Here is an 11,760-nt window from a genome sequence, read left to right as displayed (position 1 = left end):
ATTTGAGCAGGAAGAATTTGTGTAAAGCAAAACATTCATTCATTTGCCAAATATTTATAGGATGCCCCCTATGTCACCTCATTCTCCTAGGTGTCTGAGATAAATCAGGGAAATAGAGAAAAAAGTCTTAATTTAAATGGTGGAGGGGAGAGAGGATACACAGAAGACAAGTGAAATTTGGTGGGGAAAAAAGCAGGATAATTAGGAGGAAGTGATACATGCCGTTTTCTGCAGAAAGAGTGTTTAATTTAGTACTAAAATCAAGTAGTCAGGAATGCACTTAATGTGTTGCATGAAGAGCCGGGAGGCCAGTGTGGTTGGATACGAGTGAGTGAGGAATGACTGGGAGAGGTGATATCTGAAAGCTAATGAAAGCAATTTGTTAACCTTTATAATCATTTTATGGTTTAGTCAGCATGAGACAGGAAGTCATGGGAGGATTTGGACATAGGAATTTTATGTCTGACTTACAGTTTGAAAAGTTTACTCTGGCTGATGTGTGTGTATGTGCACATGTGTCTGTAATCTAAAATATTGTTCCAGAATAATAAAAATTAAAGTACAGAGTGGTATGAGATACACAAAAAATAATTGCCATGTAGAAAGTCCCTGTTATAGGGTCTATGTAGTATACAAAATGATTAAAATCCCATATATGCCCTTAATATATCGTCCATTTTAGAAGACAATTAATTCATACTGGAAATCCAAAGTACTTTCTGTCGTCTCATTGTGGTATAGTCAAGAAGATCTCAATTTTAGGGTTGAAAAAATTAAAGGGATATAAGTACACCAAGTTCCTGAAGAATTGGTGCAGAATTTCTAAAAAATAAATGTGGGCTTCTACATAGTCATCGAAAAATCAAATGCCACATCATATTATCATACATCCAGTGTCACGTGATTTATAACTTTGCCTCATTTACCTCAATAACCAAGTTTTCTTATACTTTCTTAACAATACTTATAGAAAAGATCCATGTCAATGATTCATCTGTATCTTTTAATGATGTCTCTTCTTGGCAGTCTTCGTTTACTTAATGAACTCCCCTAAGCCAAAAAGAGAGATACAAATAAAGTAAGTCCAGTTCTATTTATATGACATACAGACAGGAACATTCCTTAAGTTATATTTTTCAAAGCAATGTTTGTAGGCTCCATCTGAAGCCTAAGGAAAATATTACTTTTATTTCAGTCACGTATAATCAGAGGATTACAATATTTTTTTAAAATGCCTGAATGAATGCAGTGAAAATGATTTAATTGGTTTTTGTGTTTTATATGAAAAAGGACAAAAGGGATAGTGCCTTGCTAGACAACCCAGATACTGTGATAGTACATGGAGCTAAGGTGAGAGAGAAAAAGCAGGAATGCGCTATACCATATTAAAATATTCCAACAATTTTATAATATCAGGAATGCAGAATAGTATGGGTTAAATATGACTAGTCTAGAAACAAGGCAAACTATAACCCTTGAAAGCTAATACAAAGTTAAGTCACTATACTTGCTTTGAGAATACAATGGGGACTAAATAAATTATTAACTCATTTACCAGCTCTGGAATTATATGAATATTTAGGCAAACAGTAGAAAATCAGACTAAAGCATCAAGAAGAACAAGGAAGTAAGTACATGTGTTATTCTTCAATATGCTTATGTTGCTGCATTCTATTTGAGCAAGATAAAATATTATTTGCACATATCTTGTGGACTTACAGCTCTTTTGATATTGATAAATAAATAAGTGTTTATTGCCAAGATCACAACCCAGGTATATGGAGCTTAGGTGACAGAGGAAAAGCAGGAATCCCAAAGCAGGGACAGAGCAATAAGTCCTGAATTGTTTATTCATATTTTTCTAAATTAAAGTGTTACGCTGTGATGGAAATAGGATCGTAAAAAAGGCAACCCTATATGAAAGATTATTTGTTTCACAGTAGATTGTGATTTTTTTATTAGAGAATTTGTAAGTTTACAAAAAAATCATGCATAAAATACAGAGTTCCTGTATATGGCCCTATTATCAACACCTTGCATTATTGTGGTATTTCTAACAATTCATGAAAGGATATTTTTATAATGCTTCTATTAACTGTAGTGCACCATTTAAGGTTCACTGTGAACTTTTGAAAAAATATTCTAGTAAAATGTATACAACTTAAATTTCCATTTCAACCACATTCACATATATAATTCAATGTAACTAATTATGTTCACAATGCTTGTGACCATCACCACCATTCTTTACTGAAACTTTATGATCAACCCAAATAGAAACTCTGTAGAATTAAAGCATTAACTCTTCATTCCCTACCCCTATCCAGTTCCCTGATAACCTATATTATAGCTTCTGACTCTAGGAGTTTGCTTATTCTAATTACTTCATATCAGTTAGGCCACACTAAATGTTATTTTGACCATCTACTTGTTCATTTATTATAAAACTATTTTTAAAAATTTACTGGTCCATTGTATGAATTAAACTTTTTCTAGACAATGATTTGCTTTAGTATAAGAAATTTCTCTTTCTTGTCCTTTTGGTCTTTTATCCAAAAAGGAGAAAAATATGCTCTCTCCATGTGTTTGTGCATGTGTGTGACAATATCAACCTAACCCTTAAGTAATTTAGGAGAGAATGCCAAAGCAACATTCTCACAGAGAAAAATGTATTCTAAAGTGATGCAATTACTAGGTGACAACTTGTTTAACCTCGTGCTAGTTTCCTAAACTACCTCATCTGACTTTTCCCAATATAAAATTTGGGATTAGTACTAAATAATATCTGTAGGCCTTCCAGACACTATATTCAGATTTTGCTAGAATCCAGGCTTTCTTTCATAATATTGAGGAAAGGAAAGAAAAAAAATCTCAATCGGCACATTTTCATATGTTTTGTAAAAGAAACTCAATATTTTAAGAAGAATTAGATGCTTAATTTTAAATTATATTAGAAGAAGTAACTTTTGTTTAAATGTTAGTAACAGAATTTTTAATCCATGGTCTGTGATAGAATATTTTTAAAGAGGAGACATCAATATTTATCTTCATAATTTTTTTTTTTACGTTAATGACAGGTAAAGGGGAAATTAGAGTGGATTGCTGAAAAAGAGCATGTGTTTGATTTCTCAGATTGATCATCCTGGATATTTAAACAACAATTTCATATTCTTGTTTTAACATGTTTATGATCAATAGGTCTATAGGAAAAAATATATGTATGTATGTATATATCAGCAATGAAAAACCACACAGCACCCAGGGAATTCATTCTTCTAGGGCTGTCAGATGACCCTGAGCTTCAGGGTGTGATTTTTTTCTTTTTAATGATCATGTATATGTTAAGCATCACTGGAAATTTAACCATCATCACTCTCACCTTGGTGGATTCCCATCTACAGATCCCTATGTATTTCTTCCTCAGGAACTTCTCAGTGTTAGAAATATCTTTTACAACTGTCTGTATCCCTAGATTCCTCAGCACAATTGTCACCAGAGACAAAACTATTTCATACAATAATTGCACAGCTCAGTTGTTTTTCTTCATCTTCATGGGTATAACTGAATTCTACCTTCTAACTGCCATGTCCTATGATCGCTATGTAGCCATCTGCAAACCCCTGCATTATACAACCATCATGAGCAAGAGAGTCTGCACGCTGCTTGTATTTTGTGCTTGGCTGGCAGGATTTCTAAATATTTTCCCACCAGTTATTCTATTCTCCCAGTTGGATTACTGTGGCTCCAATGTCATCGATCACTTTGCTTGTGACTATTTCCCCCTCTTGCAATTATCCTGTTCAGACACTTGGCTCCTAGAAGTGTTTGGTTTTTACTCTGCAATAGTGATTCTACTTTTCACTTTGGCATTAATAATTCTCTCCTACATGTTCATCATTAGGACAATCCTTAAACTCCCTTCTGCTAGTCAGAGGAAAAAGGCCTTTTCCACTTGTTTCTCTCACATGATCGTCATCTCCATCTCTTATGGAAGCTGCATCTTCATGTATGTCAACCCTTCAGCCACAGAAAGGGCATCACTGATCAAAGGAGTAGCTATTCTCAATACTTCTGTTGCTCCTATGATGAATCCATTTATATACACTCTGAGGAACCAGCAAGTGAAACAAGCCTTTAAGGACACATTCCAAAAGGTTATGTTTTTCTCTGCAAAATGAAAGGATTTTTAGTATTAAATAAATAAAATTCTTGTTAATGCCTTTATTATGCATATGCCCTCAAAACTCTGTTTGCTTCACTGCAATTCTTTTTTTCCTCCTTTTTTCATTTCCATGTTAAAATTTCCCCCATATTGCACTCAATGAATTTTATTGAGCTGAATATTGCTTCTGAATTTTATGCAAATTCAAATGGCTTATTCAACTGTATTTGAATGAAGTAAACAAATCAGGGCTAATGACTGAGTAGAAGTGGATTGCTTTGTAAGAAACATGGGGCATTTAGTATGACAGAAAGAGTGTCAGGATAGATATGGACTTCTGAGCTTTTCATCCTTACCAGTTAAAAGAAATGAATGTTACTAGGAAATTTTTATTCCATCTGTCATTTCTGAGAAATCAAAAAAATCACAGTAATAAAAGGGTGAAATGAAATGTAAATATCTACATAATTGTTTTTAAAGATTAGAAATCATATGTATTAAAAGTTTTTAAATATTTATAAGAATAACAATAATAATAAGAAAGAGGAGGAAAGGAAGAGGGGGAGGAAAAAATGAAGTAATCTTTTTTCAGCAATAACTCTGTTCCACACCTGTAATTGTTTTCTATGTGATAACTTGGAAAGTTATCTCAACTTTCCAAGATAACTAAAATTATGAATCTCTTTGGACACAGGTATTTTTCAGTAGGTTGATTAAATTAAATTTAAAAGTAGATTAAAAGAGAGCAGACCATGTAAAATAAATGAAATAAAATGCATGAAACTTTCATGACCTGGTGAGAGTTCAATTTTCTGGAGACTGAGTTGATCTGGGGTCTAGAAATAACTTGGAGGAAGCAAAAAAAACATGTGCTGATAATATTCTGCATGATCTACTTTGAATTAGGCAACTCATATGCAATATTCATACAATATCCCTTAGAAAGTGGATATTTTTATTCCTAATTTATAGGTGAAGAAACAGAGTGAAATAAAACTTGAGAGTTCTTCAACATCATAGAGATTGTAGTTTTCAGAACTGGGATTTAAATTTATTTCTCTTTAACCTAAACTTTCAGACTAATAGAATTACAATACTCTGACATTTATTTTTATTAATTTATGAATAGAACTTCAAGTTCATATTGCAATTGCGAAAGGGCTTTAAATGCATGTTCAATTCACTTAGGCTATACTTAATTATCTTATGACTAGTGTTGGCAATACCATGATAAAAAAGGTTAATTTTTCCCTAAATTATCTCAAATTATAGGGGAAAGAGAAAAGACATGTAATCAAAATTTAATTTGATAAATGTACCAATTTGAATTTAAAGAGCCCATAGGATAGATAATGCTATTATTGACCAAACTAGAATGTCAGTTTCCCTGCATTCTCGTAGCAGAATTATAGGCAAGTTCACAATAATTGCTAACGTGTGTTCATTTTAACCCTATATTCACAAATATATGATAAACTTTGCCTGCTTTGGTTGTCACCATAGTTTTCAGTTTTATTACCTTCCCTTGTTATTGTCTTAGGTGTTATTGAGAAACATATTATTTCTTGAGTAAAAAAGGGGAACTGGTAACAAGGTTATGGTAGTCTCCAAGCAGACAATACTCTCTCTACTAGGGTCCTCTCTTGGTCCCAGACTATATAGTGGACCATGAATTTATCTTTACTCAGTTTAACCTGTACTACCCCATAGCTATTATTTTCCCAGTTCCATTTGAAAGAAGTTATATCAAAGATCATGCTCTAGATTTCTAGATGCCAGATTATTTCAAGTGCTCTTCACTTCAATCCATGAAACATTGGGGTATATTTCACAAAATAAATCCACGCATTCAAAAAAAACAGAAGAAAGCTAACAATTAATATATTTTGAATTTTATTATTTTCTTGTAAATAATAAAATAATGATTATACATTTATACATCAATGTTTTTAACTCAATATCCATATATGGGAAATAGCAGTTTCGTATTTTAAGCAGAATAAGAAACTTCCAGATATAATTCTTCCCAATTTTTTCATGCTCATGAAAATTCATTAATACCTATTTCTAAAAATGTTTTGAAAATGTCAGCAAGGAAGCAGGTATGTGCTAGTTATTTAGGATAATAGAATTTACCACTCCCACCCTAGAGGAGTTAAGGCAATAAACAAAAAGGTAGGCATTTTCATAGACAGTTATTTTTATATAAAAGATACTCCAAGTATTATATCAGTATAAACTATAGGGTTGTCACTACATTTTAGGTAATCCTGGAGATTGGCAATAGAGGAATTGTGAGATTCTGAGTTGTTTTGGCTAAGTGATTTTAGCAATAGGTACTATTCCCAATGGAAATAATAAAAGTAATTAAATGGGTATTCTGGACAAAGAGAATCAAGATTACAAAATTTATAAAAACAAGGGATGAAGTGTTATGTTGAATCAAGGGTAAATACATAGAAAGCAGCAAATAACTATTACTTCCTTTTTATGCTTTCTATGAAAGAGCTGATTTTATTGATTCAAATTATTATACAAACTGAATAATGCTACAAAACCAGTTACCACTTTCTACATTTTATAAACTGTGTTAACTGTTTTACATATCCCTATGAAACTTTCACAGACCTTTAAGTGGATATTTTTTTGCTCTCCTTTTAAAGAATGTAGCATAGAGATAAATAGAAAATAAATAACTTACATATGGCCAATAAATCACAACATGAATCACTTCAGGTCTATGTCCAGTAAATAAAGTATTTTACCACATCCCAGGGTGGGGCCTTGCAAAACAAATGTATATACTTGAATATAACAATTTCAGAATTAAGTACTATTTAGATCATTTTTTCTGTCAAAAAGTACTGAATGATCATATCCAAAATGCTTGACTTGCAGGAATTTTGCTCTGTAATAACATCTGAGAAAATATTTAATGTGCATGTACTCATTTGCAATTAATCTTAAATCTCTTGGACATAAAGGAAAATCACTTAGCCAAAACAACTCAGAATCTCACAATTCCTTTATTGCCATTCTCAAGTGTAATACATACCTGCTTGAAAACTGGTACACCTTCTGTGTCTTTTCTTTTTCTTAGTCTCTTATGGTCAAGACTATAATCTTGGGACTGAGCCCTGTATTATCTACAGTATGGAACTCATCCATATTCATGGAATATGTGGTCCATAATTTGTTACCTTATCACATATACCACTTAGTCATTCTTCATTAGTCTGATTTTTGTCACTGTGAAATTTGTATTCTGAAATAACAAAAGCCCTTTCCTTCCCATCATGCCCTACATCTCCTTCTGATGTTATGTTTACTGTACTAAAGTTCTCCAGCCCAAGTAGACTTTTTTTGCTCTATCTATACAATTGGATCTTTAATGATACATTTTCTGGTGATAATGGATCACATAAGCATCTTGGAATGACACTGTATGCTTATCATTATGGCAGCAATGTTTGCAGTGTATTGCAACTTCATTTTTCTTGCCTATATTTCCTAATTTCCTAATGGACTATAGGCATTTTTTTTTTTTTTAACAAAGAGACCATTTTATTGTGTTGCCTACCAAAGGGCTTATTTTAGCAGTCATTCAGTAAAGTATTTGTTAAATTAATCAGCAAAGGTATAGAAGCCTCAAACACCTATTCCCTGTCAAAATTATTAATATTCCTTGCCTTGAAATTGTTGTTGCTCTGCTCTAACATCTTGCTTAAAAATGTTCCTATATCTGAATTTTCTAAGGGCTGCTTGTTTTCGTGAACCATGGATAGATACACTTTAACCCTTAAACATTACTAGCCACTTTGTAAACTCCTTATTCCAGAAACCAAACCTCTTTTGCCTTTTCAGGTCTACCTCCCAGGATTTCCATGGTGGACATATGTAGTGCCAAACCCTAGCCTTTCTATATTGAGAAACCAGATGGACCCCAGTGATCAGACTCCCATGTTACCACACTTTCAGCATTTCTTTTAGCTGGAGGTGTTTCTGTCTAGACATTAATGATATATCACAATGATGCTCAACAAGTAATAGTAACTTAAGAAGTTCTCCTGGACTCACTCCCCAGACACCAATGTCTTGAATGAGGTGTATTTCTTCAATTCTGATTGCATCTCTTCTGCTGTTGCAGTCATTCTGCACCATCTTGAGAAGTACAGCCCTTCTGAGTGACCTTGGAGAAATTAGCAAAACTCTCAAAGGGTCAATTTTCTCATTTGAAAATTCAGAAGAGTAATAGTAATTTCTTTACAGGGTAGTTGTGAATATTTATTAAGGCAAGGCTTTAAAATGGTTATAAACATACCTGGCATCTTTCCAGTGTTTAATAAACTATAAATATTGTATTATCTTAAGCAATGCCAGCTGTAATTTGATAACATACAACCATCCATATACTAAATTTACTCAAATAAAAATAATTCAACATTTTCAGCACATTAGTGTCAATAGGACAACTGTCTTGTATGGTTCAATATGTTGCATCCTTTTAATTTCAAAGCCTCCCAGTTTCCTCATCCACAAATAGGGAATTATAATAATTTTAACTTAGTTTATTAACTAAACTAACTTAGATTTCTAAGTTCTTTTATGATATTTATTGTGTTTTTTACTCATTTATCATCTTCCAGATTACTTCAAATAAGCCTGTGTGTATACTGAGATTTGAAAACTACCTTTTCAGTTGCCCCTGAAGATAGGGTTTTTGATTCATTCAATGGGATATCTTCAAAAAAAAGATGTGTGAATGAAGGAAGAAGATGGCAGCATATAGAGGAGTAGAAGCTATTAATCCCCCTGGAACAACTAATAAACAACCAGGAACAACTAGTAAATAATCTGGAATAACTGTGGGAGGACAAACATGACTGTCCACTCATTATACACCAACCAGAATTGGGAATGCCTGAGGTCACAGCATAAAATCTGTAAGCAAAAACTGCGGATCCAAGCCAGAAGCCCCCTCCCCCCACAGCCCAAACTGCAAAGCCTTGTAGTGCTAGATAACAGCACTCTCCCAGCAAGAAAATACAGCTCAGCTGAACTCCAGCTGGGTTTTAATTAACAAGTGTGGACTGCTAACTATAAGCTACAAATCCCAAATAAGTAGACAGAGGCTTTTGGTGATGACTGAACTTGGAGAGCCAGAGGACCTCTCTTGGAGGGAGGTAGAGCCCAGAGGACCAGGTGCTGTCTCTGGCCAATGGGTGAAAGGGAGGGCTCTGTAGAATGACCCTGAAGGGGAGTTTTCTGTCCCTTTTTTGGCTCAGTGGAGAAAGCCTCAGTCATTTTCAATTCCCAGCACTCAGATCCAGACAAGGGTGGAGATAGCAGAGTCAGAGACTATTCAAGTGCTAATGACCTCTCCCTAGGGGGTGTATTTTCCCTAAGAGGAAAGAGGTTGTGCCAAGCTCTAATACACACTTTCCATTCAGAACCAGACCCCAGAGCCTGGAGGAAAACAGTCACATGCCACACCTCCTTATATCAGTCTGGAGTGACAGGCTGGAAGGTGCCACCTGCTGGACAGAAAATCAGAGTGATTTGAGGTCTCATAGGGTATATCAATCTAAGACGCCATCAGGGAACCATGATACTATTGCCTCCTTCTACACCTGAGCCTGTTCTGGTCTGGGAAAATCTGATTGGGGTAACCAAGGAAACCAGATGTCTAGACAAGAGAAAACTACAACCTACACCAAGAAAAATGAAGTTACAACCCAGTCAAAGGAACAAACTTACACTTCATCTGAGATACTGTTGCTGACAGGACAGCAAAGGAATGAGACACAGACACAAAATATAAAGTTAAGGGAGCAGGGGACTCAGAACCTAGTTGACAAAGAGTGCCTCTGCTTGCTCCACATCATATTTATTAGCTTTATTTTATCACAAGAAATAAGGGAGTTAGTAACAGGCTGGAGAAGGCAAGATAAAGAAGTTTGTAAGATAGAGAAGTCAGGGACAGGCCATTTGAGACTTGCATGCTTCTTGTATCAATAATGAGGGTGCTGCCCTGGACAGTGCTCCATCCGGGCAGGACTTGGTGTATGTCAAGGACGCATTCCAAGCTCAGGCCATTTTCCTACAAGATACAGGAATTTAAATGACAAATACTAAATCAAATTCAAAAAGATTAGGGAAGATATGGCAAAAGAGATGAAGTGTATAATGAAAACACTGGGCATACATAAGGTAGAAATCAAAAGTTTGAAAAAACAAATGACAAAATCTATGGAAATCAAAGGGACAACACAAGAGATGAAAGAGACAATGGAGACATACCACAGCAGATCTCAAGAAGCAGAACAAAATACTCAGGAACTGGAAAACAAGGCACCTGAAAGCCTACACACAAAAGAACAGATAGAGAAAAGATTGGAAAAATCTGAGCAACATTTCTGGGAACTTAAGGACAAAATGAAATGCAGGAATGTATGTGTCATGGGTGTCCCAAAAGGAGAAGAGAAGGGAAAAGGGGCAGAAGCAATGATAGAGGAAATAATCAATGAAAATTTCCCATCTCTTATGAAAAACATAAAATTATAGCTCCAAGAAGCACAGCATACCCCAAACAGAAATAGATCTGAATAGGCCTACAAAAAGACACTTAATAATCAGATTATCAAATGTCAAAGATAAAAAGAGAATCCTGAAAGTGGCAAGAGAAAAATGATCCATCACATAGAAAGGAAGTTTGATGACTATATGAGGATTTCTCAATAGAAACCATGGAGGCAAGAAGAGAAGTGGGGTGATATATGTAAGATACTGAAAGAGTAAAACCACCAAAACTGTCCTTCAAATAGGAGGGAGAGCTTAAAATAGTCTTTGGATGAACAGACAATGACAGATTGTGAACAAGAAAATACCTGCTCTACAGAAAACACTAAAGGTAGCACTACAGACAGAAAGGAAAAGACAGGAGTGAGAGGTTTAGAACACAATTTTGGGAGACAATAGCACAGCAATGTAAGTACACTGAACAAAGATGACTATGGGTATGGTTGAAAGAGGAAGGTTAGGAGCATATGGGACACCAGAAGGAAAGAGGAAAGCTAAAGACTGGGACTGTATAATTCAGTGAAATCTAGGGGCTCAATGATTATTATAAAAGGTACAAATATGTTTTTACATGAGGGAGAACAAACGAATGTCAACATTGCAAGGTGTTAAAAATGGGGTGGGATTGTGGGAAAAATACAATCAATGCAAACTAGAGACTATAGTTAACAGAAATAGTGTATTATGCTTCCTTTAATATAACATAGGCAATATACCAAAGCTAAATGTATATGTGGGGCAGTGGGGGACATAGGGGTAGGGTATGGGACTCTTGGCATTGGTGATGTTGTCTGACTCTATTCTACTTTAGTTTAATGCTCTTTCCTTTTGTTGCTTCCTAGCTGTCATGTTTTGTTTTGTTTCATTTCTCTTTCTTTTTTTTCTTTTTCTCTTGTCTCTCTACCTTTTTTGATTCTTCCCCCTCCTTTGTGGAAGAAATGGAGATGTCCTTATATAGATAGTGGTGATGGTGCTGAATACATAACTACATGACTATACAGGGAATAACCAGTTGTTTA

General features: G+C 34.6%; 1 protein-coding gene across 1 annotated transcript; it reads left to right on the top strand.

The window, feature by feature from the left end:
- Positions 1 to 3,236: 3,236 nt before the first annotated feature.
- Positions 3,237 to 7,030, top strand: LOC119542323 (olfactory receptor 6C3-like). Its single transcript, XM_037846995.1, has 2 exons — positions 3,237 to 4,154; positions 7,004 to 7,030. Exons 1-2 carry the CDS (start codon positions 3,240 to 3,242, stop codon positions 7,028 to 7,030), a joined length of 942 nt encoding a protein of 313 aa, XP_037702923.1. The 5' UTR covers positions 3,237 to 3,239.
- The last annotated feature ends 4,730 nt before the right edge of the window (positions 7,031 to 11,760 follow it).

The sequence above is a fragment of the Choloepus didactylus genome, chromosome 8, assembly GCF_015220235.1.
Source record: "Choloepus didactylus isolate mChoDid1 chromosome 8, mChoDid1.pri, whole genome shotgun sequence".
Classification (NCBI taxonomy): Eukaryota; Metazoa; Chordata; class Mammalia; order Pilosa; family Megalonychidae; genus Choloepus; species Choloepus didactylus.
Note: the sequence above shows the minus strand (reverse complement) of the source record. Positions and strands in the feature narration are given on the sequence as shown.